The 14,486-nt window shown below is 37.9% G+C and overlaps 1 protein-coding gene across 1 annotated transcript in view; it reads right to left on the bottom strand.

Annotated features, from left to right (window-relative positions):
- Nucleotides 1-13,596, bottom strand: part of ROBO1 (roundabout guidance receptor 1) — a 314,109-nt gene extending 300,513 nt beyond the window's left edge. Inside the window, exon 1 of the mRNA XM_074860762.1 lies at nt 13,487-13,596. Coding sequence (XP_074716863.1) covers nt 13,487-13,596 — 110 coding nt within the window. The remainder of the gene's footprint in view (nt 1-13,486) is intronic.
- Between the last annotated feature and the right edge of the window lie 890 nt (nt 13,597-14,486).

The raw sequence follows: 14,486 nt of genomic DNA, 5'->3' as shown, positions 1-14,486 counted from the left end.
GGATTTTGGTTTATCATTTTTCCTTAAAGGAAAAAGCAAGTCGTCTGTTCAGGCATCTCAACGTGAGACTATGTAAGGACCACCATACTCTGGATCAGAAGGGAGTGCTTCAAAATGAAAAGTCTCTACACTGCCTAGGGCTGAGCGACTTTCACTGACACAGAATCAGCCTACGTTAACCATCATCTTCTGAACCAAACTTACTGACTTTAAATTAGCCATATGTGCTGTGAGTACTCTAGAGTTCAGTCCTTTGCAATTAAACAAACTCTTCAGAAGAAAAAGAAGCCTGCAGGTCAATGAAAGCGAGGTGGTGAGTTGCTATTCCCTTACTGGAGAACTTTCAATATTTGCCAGTGATATATTAGGTCCATAAAAAATAAAATATCATTATTTAGGATGTTTACTTTAGCTTGGCTGTGAGAGGCATTTGTGACCTTACAGAAGGATTTCATTGGAGGTCATTATTTAGACTAAATTCCAGATAGAGAAAACAAAGAGCTCTATTCATAACAACTAAGACAGCAAAGTATTCACAAGAGAAACGAGCAAGAATTTTAAAATGTAGACTAAATAGGACTGTGATTCAATAGAGGTCCCAATCCAGGAAAGCACCCCTGTAAAGCTAACTCTTTAAGCATGTACTTATTTCCATTCTAAGCAGCAGCGTATTCAACACAACTTTAAAAATACTTTTAAATTGTTTCTTGACTTGGAGCCTAGGATTCCTCTCAAACAAATTCCTTGATTAAGTACAGGACACACTTTATTAGAGAACAAAAATAACCACTACAGTCTCGGTCACCACTGCAGCTATCAAGCACATCTTTTTCATGGTTCAGACTCACAATTGTTCTTACCGAATGGCTAGAAACACACAGGTCAGAAAGGGATGAAGCCTGCAGACAGGCAACTTGAATTCATTGAGTCAACAATAAACAAGTGAGCCAAAAGAGGGACCTTTGTATTCCCAGGACACGCTGTAGGAGGATAGCCTGTAATACTTGAGATCTGAATAAGCAGATCAGTTTTTAATTAATAGTTCACCTATCTTTTTCAGCAATCAACCCTACTGAAAATATTGAACATGATGAACAAGCAATATTGGTGCAAGGATACTATTCTGTTTTGTCATAAAGGATACATCGGTGTTTCCTGAGGAATACATAAGCATCACTTATGTCAGGTGATCTCAGAAATATTCATGTATTTCAAGGGATCTACAAACATTCTCCAACCTAACAAGACAGATGGAACAAAATGTCGAGAAAAGAATTGCTAAAGGCCAGAAACTGTACAAATAGAATGAACTTTTGACTGAATTCATGTCCATTTGCAGAAGCTATGAAGAATGGGTCAGTGGCTGGAGAGGTGACGACTGGCTTGTCAGTGAATATGAAATCTAAAAAGAGTCGATTATGGGATCTTTTCTGACAGTCACCTGGAGTAAATACCCACTGATCTTCATTAGCTTCCTCTTATATGCAATGGGGATCCTTATTAGGGCTGTGCTGTCTTATACAAAAAGATCTGGTCATGAAAAAAGTGAAACCGTAAATTCCAGGTTTTCTTCTTAAAGATATAAAGGAATAGTGGAAGTTCTCACTGGCATGTTAAACAAGGCTAGCTTAGAAATAATCAAACTTTGTCATTAAAATATTATGGAAGACTTTCAACAAATAACATAGTAAATGTCAGTGATTTTAAAATGGAAATTTTTGGCCTCTTCTTAAGTTGTTTCCTTTTCCATTCCCTCTATTTTTTGATGCCTTTATAATGTAAAGTCTTTGTACAGAAATGGTTACTACATATACACCCTGTACCACAGGGCTTACAAAGCCTTGGAGATGTTTGTGGTATTGTACTAATAATTAGTGAGACATGATGCCAAGAAAGAATGACTTTCTTCAGAACATCCTTGGAAAATCAATCCTCTTTCCGTATCTGTTGAATGTGGAGGTTGAAAAGCATTACAAATAAAATACTTTTCACTTTTACAGAGATGGTACAAATAAACCCTATGTAATACTCACTTACGGGATAGACATTTCTGCATCTATATTTATTATTTTTAAACCTTCACAGTATTTAAAGATGATTGCTCTAACAATGTGACCTAGTCCTCTTTCTGGATTGAAGAACAAAGTTGATTCCATTTAAATGAGGTTAATTTTGTTTAAAAGCATGGAAATTTTTTTCTCACAGCAGGCTTAAAGGGAAGAAAGCCTTCTATTTCCTCTAAATTAGGTGTATATATTACATTAATATATTTTATTGTATTATTTGAAGCCATTGCAGCAGATCTCCTGACCTGCTGGACCTTTGTGTATGATCATCATTCTAATCTCTGAAAAGCTGTTGATCCTATAAAGAAGGAAAGATCTCAGTTTCCAGAAGTAATGCTAACATGAAATTGAAAAACATCTTTTTTCTTGCTTTGAGGAGAGAGAGGAAAAAATCTTTGCAACAGTTGGGATGTAGCCAAGAATGTACTTTGCCCTGTACATTGTTCATCTAATACATCATTGTTTTGTTGTTACAGGCACAAGTCCATTTGCCATTGTTTTGGTTCACATACTTACCAATAGGCTTACACTCACAGCTGAGGAAACTCTGACATCACTTACAAATATTAAAAAAAAATGTAAAACATGATTTTGTGCAATCATCTCAGGAAATACCTAAACATAGATATATAAATTTTTAATCAGCCTCATCTTCTACTAAGAGTACTATAAAAAAGCAGGTTTTGAAAAAAACAACCTTGTTTCTGTTTAATGGCAATATTTTTAAATTTCTTGAAATGTTATTTTCCTGAAGAACCTGAAGTTGGTTGACATACACGTGTATAGTCACTAATAAAGTATATGCTTGGAGTGCAATATGATGGACTATAAGCAATATAAATACATTTGCAACAGAGTATTTACATATAGTACATTTACATATAGTATACATTGTATTATATATACACTATATATGTATACTATATATAGTGTGTGGGTATATATATATATTACAATTCCATTTGAATCTTTCTGAATAATCACTACAACTATGAACTTCTCCAAACCAAACCCAACAACTCAACTGGACCTGATCTTTGCCCACTTCACCACCACACCTAATGATGATTGGTATTTACACTGACTGGGGTTATGGGTAGACCTTCTATATATCAGGGAAGGACCAAAGCCTACAAAGGATCAGATACCATTGTCTATAGATTGCTTTTGCACTGTCTGGACATTTCCTGAAGATTCAAGATTCAGCATTCTTAAACTGAAGGAATCTTTTTCCACTTTATAAAACAAATTAAAAATTCAAACCAATCCTTATCAGCTACACCATTCTGATAGAGATTTGTATGAAAACATCAAATCCAAAAGGAAAAGTGGACTAGAAAAGTAGATTCCTATACATACAGGAGCATGGGAAGCTGAAAAGCGTGGAACTCATTCAAACACAGATTCACTGTAGAGTTGAAATGTACAAAAATTAGCTGAAAAATCTTTAATCCTATCTTGCAGTTATTTCTCTGCCATGTGAAGTATGAATTATCAAAGCACATGACACTAATTTTAACCTTGAATCATATCTTATTCTCATGTTCAAGAAGCCACAAAGATTTCAATTTTTTCCTATGCTGGTGTGTAGAACTGCTGAATACAGATTCAGATTTCCAGATACCACTGTATCTATTATACATGCTAACAGGATTAGCTAGCATTAGACCGGCATCCACAGGAAGCGTGATACACAGTGAGACCTGAGGAATTCTCTTGGGAGGCAAAAGGTCTAAGTTGAGGCATGCATGATTTCAAAGCAATTCTTGGCACAATTAACTGCTTGACCTGCAAGATGAACAAGCATATCATTTAATTAATTGCCCAGCTTTTTTTGAGCCGTGCTGCTCATTTTTCTCATAAGTGTATGATAATATACTGCTACCAGTTTTTATGGAGATGGTCAAGGAAATTATACATTAAATTGCCTGGTGATGAATCAGGACTGCATTTCACGTTGCCCTCAGTCTCTCTCATCGACTCTGCTGATGTAATATAGATATATATATACACATTTATGCAACTTAATATTGGTGTAAAGATGAAGCAACACTAATACTACTAGAAGTTGTTCTGGTTCTTACAGAGGTTCCATATATTTTTGTCTCATTGATAATATAGGTAGAAAAATAAAATAAAAATTAGAGAGATTTTAAAATCCTTAAGCAAGGTGTGAAATACCCAATTAATTCTGTTGTAAAAATAGTTTCTGTGGCTTTTGGACTACATCAATTATACTTTATGCAAACATCTGTATAGTCTAGACCCTGCAACTTAGAACAAGAACAAATTATCTTTCTCCACATATAAGTAAACGTATGGATTTTTATCTTTTCTTTCTATATAATTATCCCTTTTAGTTGGTATCTGCTTAGAAGTAGAAACAGACTTTCTTTGAATTAGTGGCAGAAAATGCATTGGAAAATCTATAACTTACAAGGAAACACATATGCTTTAATAATTTTAAACAGTAACTTTTAAAATGATGGTCATGGCACATAAGAAAAGCCTTCTTCTTATGGAAAATGACAGCTTCTTGTCTATACCTGTTCCTTCCTGCAGTGTGTTCACAAATAAGACGACCTGCGTTACTGAGCTCTTATGATTTTCACTTTGGCAACCAATCTGATGTATGTTTTATCAGTGTATTGGAGAATTCTTAGAGGACTTTGCCCCTCTACTCTGCTCTGGTGAGACCCCACCTGGAATACTGTGTCCAGCTCTGGGGTCCTCAGTACAGGAAAGACATGGACCTGTTGGAGCGGGTCCAGATGAGGGCCACAAAAATCATCAGAGGGATGGAACACCTCTCCTATGAGGACAGACTGAGAGGGTTGGGGTTGTTCAGCCTGGAGAATAGAAGGCTCCGGGGACACCTTATTGCAGCCTTTCAACACTTAAAAGGGGCTTATAAGAAAGATGGGGGCAGACTTTTTAGCAGCGCCTGTAGCAACAGGACAAGGGGTAATTGTTTTAAACTAAAAGAGGGTAGATTCAGACTAGATATAAGCAAGAAATTTTTTATGAGGGTGGTGAAACACAGGAACAGGTTGTCCAGAGAGGTTGTAGATGCCCCCTCCCTGGAAACAGGTTGGCTGGAGCTCTGAGCAACCCGATCTAGTTGAAGGTGTCCCTGCTCATTGCAGGGGGGGTTGGACTAGATTGACCTTTAAGGGTCCCTTCCAACTCAAACCATTCTATGATTCTATGACTTAAGGAAAATAATTCTGAAAATCTGCTTTACTTACGTAGCTGGAAAGATCTAGGGAAATGGTTCTGTGCTATTAAGAAACTGAATTTTTTATTAGACAAAATTTTGCCTTGTAGTCTCTATAATTATGTTAGAAGTTCTAGGCATCCCTATAGTACGCATATTAACTCTTTGCCAGATTTCATATTAATTGTATGTAGTTTCTTGGTCAAATTCATTTTAAAAAGGCTGTTTTTTAAAAAACAACTGTATTTTAATTTTCAGCATTTCTTTTAATTCTTCTTGAAATATACTGTTGCATTGCTGTTCTTTCTCTCCATCCCCAGTCAATAAACATATAAAATTATTAGTTCATACCACCTATATGAAGCCCATTATAAATGTAAGTGAAATAGTATTTAAACAACTAAGAAAACAAATGTCTTTACATGACCAAGCTAAGCAAATCAAAAATTATGGCTGCTTGTCATTCCCTTCCCTAATTCTCCGAAAAGGCAAAGCAGAGACACATCTGTATTTTGTTTTGGTCATTTAGAATAGGCTACACTTTCTTCCTCTGTTTTTTAAAATAAGTACATCTTTGTATAATTTAGATGGTAACTGATGAAATAGTTTTTTCCTTTCTTTGTAAAAATGTGTATATTTATAGAACCGTATAAATAATAAATAATAGAACACAAGAAGCCTCTAGTAATAATTATTTCTTCTAACATTAACTTTTTCATCTAAGTGATTTCTCTTTGATCAAACAGCATCAATGTGTTGCAAAATCTGTTGCTTTTAACAGTTGGTGAAAGTATCACAAATTTTCAGGATGGCTTAAGAGCTTACTAGGGAATCTATGAGGCTTGGGCAAGTCACATAGTGACTGAACAGAACTACAGTAAAAATTGGGTGGGGAGTTAAGCTGCAGGGCTGAATGGGAGTGTATAGGTCTTTAGAGATGGAGGATGACAGCCTTTGTACCTTGGTCTCAGAACAATTCTTCATGACAGCAAGAGATTTGCTATTAAAAGCATTTCACTCTTCTCAGTATTTTTCATCTACAAATTGTTAAATATTTTCTATGACCTTATCAAGTCTCCACTTGCTCACATTCACCTCTGCTCTAAAAAGTACCAACAAGAGTTTTCTCTTTAATTCCCCAATATAATTAAGTTAAGCTTGAAGCAACTCTTCTCTTTTGTGATTAGCTTGAAGTTTGCTGTTTCTGACCTTGGTGCCTGAGAGCCAAGGAATCTATATTTTCCAACTGTGTCACCTAGTCTAATAACGTAATGTGAGAATCCCCAACAAGCCTTGTCCCCTGAGCCAAAACTCTCACCCAATTCAAACTGATTTATAAATATACATTATTTCTGAAAGTGGAGCCGTTAACACACTCTGATGCTTTGAAACTAGTCGATTAATTATCTGGAAGAGCAGCCCTTCCACAGCTAAATTTTCATGGAAACACAGACACATCAGGATCCCAGCCAACTATACCAGGAACATGTAAACAACACAGGGCAGCAAAAGGCAGGAAGGTTCCTGTATATTAAAGCAGTTTTCTATATAAGTAAGTACATTCAAAGTAAGAGAAGCAACACCTTCAAACACAAAGCCTTTTTCTCAGAAGTCAAATTTTTTCCTCCTCCACTTCTCTTTGTTCACATATACTTAATGACAGGACCTACTGATGTCAGAGGAGATTAGAAATTATCAGACTGCCACTGCTGCTCCCACTCCGTTTAGCATGCAAGTCTGATAGAGTTGAGACAGCCACAGAGAAGGCGTAAGACAGAAAAGCAGCCCTGGGCTGCCTCCTGTTCTCTGGTCTTTGGTGCCTTGTCATCAAGAATATTCATACACAGACAAACCAACTAATTGCATGCAACTCATCCATACCTATCTGTCAAATATTGAAAAGATAGTCCATTGATTTGTACAGGTCACTGGTCAACTGTTTTAGCAATGCAATGTCACACAAAGAAGGACAAGCAGGAATTCTGACAGATGAGCCAGATATATTCTGCTAAAATAGTAGAAAAGGGAATAGTATTTTCTAATGCCTACCTATCCAAGCAGATGCCTTTCCCTGTCTTTGAAATTATTGCTAGCAGGTACAAATATCATTATAGTAAACAGAATATATGTCAATTATCAGATTTGTACATTTATTTCAAATAGGTACAAATAAGATGAAAAATGACATTTACTATTTGGAAATCCTATGTACATATGAAATACCATATGAACTACTCCTGTCGGCTTTTTACCTGCCCTTAGGCAGATGACCAAAACGCGTGCTGCAAAATTTCCACAAAGTCCACTACTGTCCCCATCCCAAGAGTCTCAAAAACACAAGCCAAGAAAGGCCACAGGGAATGACGTGGCCCATCTTGAACAAAGCAGAAAACTATTTGTTTCTTACTACAGAAATAAAGGAAAATATTTTAATTTGATGCATGTATGTTAACTGTTTTTTGATATAAAAAATAACATCCTAACATTACTTTTAGAAAGAATAATGATTAGTACATTTAGTCAGTTAAGGTAAGAAAATTTCCTAAATAGCACAAATTTATCTGTCTGCTATGCAATGCTCTCTACATTTTCATAGAAATCGTAGTAGACCTCCCTACTTTCATCCCCTCAAAAATCTGGGGAAAGGTAAACATGATCTTTTTATACAATCTTTTATGCTTTACATTTTTCAGTGGAACTACTGACATTTTGTGCTCGGGGCAGGTGCCCCGGGGCTGGCGGGGGGCTGCAGTTGGGCGGCTGTGAGGACAGGCTGGGGCTGCCCCGTGCCGGACACAGCCGGTTCCAGCCGGCTCCAACCGACCCACCGCAGGGCACGGCTGAGGGGGCCTCTAGAAAAGCATGTGTAAGAAAGGGCAGAAAAAGACAAAAAGAAAAGAGGAACAAAAAAAGCATGAGAAACAGCCTTGTGATCACCGAGATGAGAGAAGAAGAAGGAGGGGGAGGAGGTGCACCAAGTGCTGGAGCAGGGATTCCCCTGCCGCCCTCAGAGAGACCACACTGGAGCAGATATCCACACTGTAGCCCATGGAGGACCCCGTGTTGCAGCAGGTGGATGTTCCCTGGAGGAAGCTGCAGCTCATGGAGAGCCCACACAGGAGCAAGTTTATCCTGAAGGACTGCAGCCCATGGGAACAACCCACACCGGAGCAGAGGAAAAGTGTGAGGAGGAAGGAGCAGCAAAGAGGTGCCCTTCTGGACTGACAAGAGCCCCCATTCCCCTGTGCTGCTTGGAGAGAAAGAAGTAGAGGAGTCAGGAGTGAAGCTGAACCTGGGAAAATGTGGAGGAGAGCTGGTGTTTTAATTTTGGTTGGGTTTTTTTGTTTGTTTGTTTCTCACTACTCTGACTACCTTCTTTCTCATTATATTAATTGGCATGAATTTAGTTTTCTCCAAGTCAAGTCTGTTTTGCCTGCGACAGTAATCAGTAAACGATCTGCCCGTCTTTATGTGATCCATGAGCTTTTCCATCCTATTTACTCCCTGTCTTGTTTGAGGATTGAGTGAGCAGCCGGGCAGGCGTTTGGCCCTTAGCCAAGGTTAACCCACCTCACTTTTTCTCCAGATGATGCTTCCATGAACAGCATATCTGTCCAGAACCAAGATCTTGTATGAACCTCAACATTACAGAATTTCAACTACATATTTAGTAAAATTTTAATATCCCATGAGGCAAGAACCATCTTGTCATCCCTAATTTATTTATTTACAGAGAATTGATGCTTACAGATTGCTTGACCCCCCCCAACATCACAGATTATTTCCACTGCAGCAAAACTTGAACATACATATTCCACGTCTGACTCCTGAGCTGCATGAAGTCAAATTGAAATGATACAATGCCTCACAATGTTGTTTAACTTCCTGAGGAAAGCAGCAACTACTGTTGACATCTTTATAACAGCTATTTCTACTACTGCATGATAACAGCATATTACCAATGTTGCTGAAATATATTTCACTGAAGATAGGAAAATAATTTTACAAACACTATCAAGTTGTCCTTATTCTTACTAATGTCACCTAAATAAACCCTTAAGTTGAACAATAATAGTACCAAACCACTCTCATTACATGCAGACCATGAAGGAAGTATGAGTACCTTTGGCCATAAAGACATGAGCTGTATCAGGGGATTATAGAATATGACTTTGCCAAGAACAACCAACCTACTGATGATTTCTATTATTGAAATGGTCTCCCAGCCATAGTCTGTGCTAAAGCAGAATTTATCTGTGGAAAAATGTGTTTCTCAGTTTCAAGTGCAAAGAACTACCACTATGAACAAACACTAACCTGAGGATTTAAAACAAAATTAAATTAAAACCTGAGGGATCTAAAGTATAAGAAAATAGGCTCATCCAGTTACATATTTATTTCACTAGGGAGATTACTGTAAGGACATCAGGACTGGCAAGTTAAAAGGGCAAAATTATACAATTTTTAAAAAGCTCAGAACATAGGAATGAAAGGTCTACAAGCCTTCGTTTTAGGCTAAATTTACTTGAGAACCTTCAGCCCACCAAAGGCAGCTCGGCTGCTTCTCTTCACTCTTTCAACAGATCCAGCTGAAAACTAATCTCAGACCCTTAAAAAAACCCCAACATAAAACCCTACAAAAAAAACCCCCAACCAACCAACAGCCATAACTTTGTTTTAAGCTGGATCAGGTCCCTTATGTGGCTGAAGATGCACCCACACAGTACTAAGTCTGGTACTGGGTAACTGCTAAGAACCAAGTTTGCAGACCAAAGTGAAAAGAAGGAGGAGTTGGATCATTTCCTCTAGTGGTCTATTTTGCTTTTAAAGGGACCCAAGCTGCCTGTGAAATCTCCTCCCCACAAAAAGATGCCAGCTACAATTTTGAAAAGGTACAAAGGTACATAAATCTTGTGAATCTGTATGTGTGGTTCCCAGGCAGAACTGTTCATCTTCAAGTTTGTCACCTGCATTCAATCTACAATACCTGGGGAGAGCTAAGTTCCTCACAATAATATTTACAACAACCAGTAGCAAGAACAGTGTATTTTAAGTACATAATAGGAAATCCTGAAGAAGTCATCTCCATCCCTGGAGATAATCAAAACCCAACTGCACATGGCCCTGATCCCCTGCTCTGGCTGACCCTGCTCTGAGCAGGGGGTTGGACCAGGTAACCTCCAAGGGTGCCCTCCTGCCTTAACTAGTCTGTGACTATCAGTGAAATTCACGCTACTGAGACAGCTTTAGACTGCTGTACAGGGGTTGGAAATCCACATCCCACAACCATATGAGTTTGGGTTTTCCTATCACTTTCATTTTTAGAAATATCTTCTGCCTCACATAAAGTAAATGCTTTTCTAAAACTCCTCAGGAATTATATATTTTGTTTTCTGACAGATAAATATATCATTATATTTCAAGTAGGAACATTTTGACTTTATTTTGAATATTGGTACAACACATTAACTGATAGATTAAGAATTAAAAAACAAAGTTATTTATATCATAACAGATAGCAAACAAAATAAATCTCAACGTGTTGTCAGTAAGACTGGAAGCTTTCTGGCTATACATTCTTTCTCAGAAAGGTGCAACGATTTAATGTTTCCATGACACTTTTTAGTACAATTTCTAATCTCAAAAAACTATTATTTTATATTCAGTACTTTTTCTGGCAGTCCTTTAAACTACTCTTTCTTTGACTTACAGAGCTATCAGTCACTGTTTAAAAGTCCTCAATAAACTAAATCGACTGCCCTGAAAGCAAGCCATCAATCATATTGACTAGCAGTAAGAAAGGCCAACACCGTGTTAATTGTGCTCAAAATTAATAGGAATTTGCAAGTGATTTTCTCAAACAGAATCCCTCCTATCCTTTGCATGTGTTGAATTACTAAGTATTCTTACCACAGAAGTAGTTCAGGAAATCACTTAATATTGTCAAAACAGAAGAAAAACAGTAGGAGATGAAGTTGGTTTTCTTTTAAAACCTTAGTTGCATCAAATAATAGCTACCACGCTCCTCTTAGGTTTTAGGGCAGGGCTGCTCGCAGTGACTGAGCACCTTCTAACATCCCAAAAGCTGCTACAGCTCTCGGGCATTAGGCTCACGGAAAGCCCTGGCTATCTGAGTGTCAGCGTTCAAGGTGCAAGAAGCAGTCGCGTAACATACCTAAGCAAGGACGACATGTTCAAATTCACTGAACAAAAACTCCACCACTACTGCTGTATTTCTAAATTCCAGAAATGTCCACTTTGGTGATCACACGATTCCTTTTGTAGAAGTCTTAGTGTAATTCCTTATGAACAGTATTCAAATTGTACGCACAGCTGTATCCATTTTAGTCTGACAAGCCTTTGTTCTTAGTTTCAACCCTCTACTTTTTTCACTTTATAACTTGGGGGGATATTCTCATATTGATGAGTTCACTGTTTCTTATATAACTCACTGTGCAGAAGATAATTATCCCCTGGGTAAGGTCTGACACCTTTCTTCCCCTTTCCTTTTTTTAAAGAGTGGGTAGATGAAAGCATGCTTTTTGAATTTTATATTGTATGTAAAATAATCATACTTCTTTCACATTTGATCTATATAATCTGTATCTAGCATCAGTCACATAAGCTTAAAAAACAACAGGGGCAGATCACATGAAAGCATTCTAGAGGGGCAGATGTAGAGATTAACAACTATGAGAAGGATACATTTTCACCAGCCTTCCAGACAGATCATAATATCTTTTAAGACATATTTTTAATCCTGCAAGTAACAGACTGATGACCTAAAACATACTCAGTGTAATATTATGTATGACATCTACACATGTTGAGGGAGTTGGAATCCAAAAACATACAAAAACAAGTGTGGATTTTGGATGGTTTGGGCTTTTGTTTGCTTTAAAAGCAGCCTGTCAGCACTTCATGGTCCATTAAGAGTCGTCTTGCGTTCTCCTTCAAATACTATTCCTTCTGGGAGACTTTTCTCAAGAATATGAAGGGCCAGATTGTGGGTCACAGTCTATTCACGCTGCATGTCTATGTTGGCATAAAAAGGCTATAAAATTCAGAGTGATGGCAGGCAAGACAGCTCAGCTGACCTAAAAGGCTACTGTAAGTGGCAGTTCACTTACTTCTTCGCTGTCTCCTGATTCTACCTCTTTTCTCTTTCACTCACACACGGCTCTTGTGCCTCTCTCACACTGACTGTAGTGCTAATCTGATTTAATGGCAAGCTCATGGGGCTCACGATGGTCACAGAAAGTCTAGTTCCCTCCTCTATTACTTTTCTGTTCTCCTCTGAAGTGCTTTCGTTTACCAAGGAGTCAATTAAGCATCACGAGAGAATAAGGAGCAGAGGGAGGAGAACATGGGACCATCTCTTTCAGTGACAGTGAACCCTTCAATCAGCTACACCCTTGTTGTCCAGTTACAGCCTAATTCACCGAATTTCAATAGCTAAGAACCCGCAAATGGAAAACACTGGCAACAGAAGTCTGCGTACCACTCAGCTCTCTGAAGCCCATCGCTGGGTTCAGTCAGAGATCATTATTGTGCTCTGAAGTTCCTTTTAAACTAATTCTCAGGAAAAAAAAATAATTTAGAATAGCATTCAAAACTTTGAAATTTAGTCTGAAAGTAGGCCTCCATACCTAGAGACCAAGGGGTAATAAAGCTGATCCATATTGCATCCTACTAGCTCAGCTTGCCTGAACCAAAAAGTGTGGAGTTCTGCATTCACCCATAGTAAGAGGCATTGATTATATTACTGAGACGTGCATTTGTTAACCACTATCAGGAATTTATCAGGGGGCAAGGGAAAGGGAAAGAAAAGAATCATAACCCTTAATGGTAAAGGGCAAGAGAAGCAGAGTAAGTGTTTGCAAAAGTTATGACAGTCTTTGAAGGACCAAACTGAAGATATGGTCTCCAAAAATCCAGCTAGGTAAAAACTCAAATACATCCACAGGATGTCTTGGATACAGGCATTGTATTTATTACAAACTGAGTAAGAAGTGAGCCTCCTGAGAAGCAACTCTGCTACTCTCCCAGGTAATACGAACATTTTTCCCCCACAAAGGTACATGACTTCTGAAGATTACGCTGGTACTGGCTTTTCTGGGGAGCAGAGTAGGAACAGCTGAATGCACGGATAATATCAAAGTATTGATTTGTTGGTCTAAACAAACTCACTACGCAGCAATACCTTTTGTGCAGCCATTTCACGAGCAGGAATTCTGCCTGATCACTACATTCAAACCTCAGTTTGCCAAGTAGCAGCAGCAGCACTGACCGAAACAGCACCTCTCCTCCCATCGTCGCCAGACAGCAGTGCTGACACCTTGAAGAGAACCATACTCGAGAATGGACTCAGGCTCATAGTAATCTGCTTGGAAGTTCTGTGCATGTCTTTCTTCTTTCTTTGGATCAATTTTCTTAGTAAGTTACTTAATCCAACAGAACAAAATATATCTAATATGGTTGAACTAAACCAGATTTTTCTGACATGAATAAAAAGCTGCTGGTTCAGTCCCCCTCCCAACCCTTACTCCCAGCCCCTTTTTAAAGAAAATTGCAAAAATTTGGTTTCATTATTGCATTACTAACTATATGTACCCTACTAAGAGCTCAGACAGGTAAACTGAACTTTAATTAAGGATTTAATTAAGTATCCTCTTTAACTTGTTGCATGTGTATTTTAGCCATAGTACTGACTACATAAGACTGACACATTTTTAACAACTCCGGAGTCTCCTTGAAAATACTGACACCTTCAGTGAAGTACTGGAAATTGAATAAATACAGTATACTGCACAGAGACTTTCTCTGCTTTAATCCATATATGCCTGAAATAGAGTAAGCATAGATTCGGAATAACAAAGACTACTGTTTTGAGATAACTAAAAGATAAAAAGATTATAAGAAAACAGGATAAAGTCCGAAAGCTGAAATCACAAGAGAAAATGAATGGAGATAGGTATTGGGCATTAAAATTGTTTAAAAAATGCACAATGTTTTTGAATGCCATACTAAATATAATTCATAGTAGTATTCAGTGCAAACACATGTATTTGCAATAAAGGGTTAAAAACTAAATAGCAAAGGCAGGCTTATATGAAGGTGCATGCTTAATTATCAAGGAAATGTCTAGACAGTGAACTTGAGTCACAGAAACCAAAACATATGTCCTAAGCACCAAGAGCCCG

Source organism: Strix uralensis, chromosome 2, assembly GCF_047716275.1.
Source record: "Strix uralensis isolate ZFMK-TIS-50842 chromosome 2, bStrUra1, whole genome shotgun sequence".
NCBI lineage: Eukaryota > Metazoa > Chordata > Aves > Strigiformes > Strigidae > Strix > Strix uralensis.
This window is presented reverse-complemented; position numbering and strand designations above follow the sequence as displayed.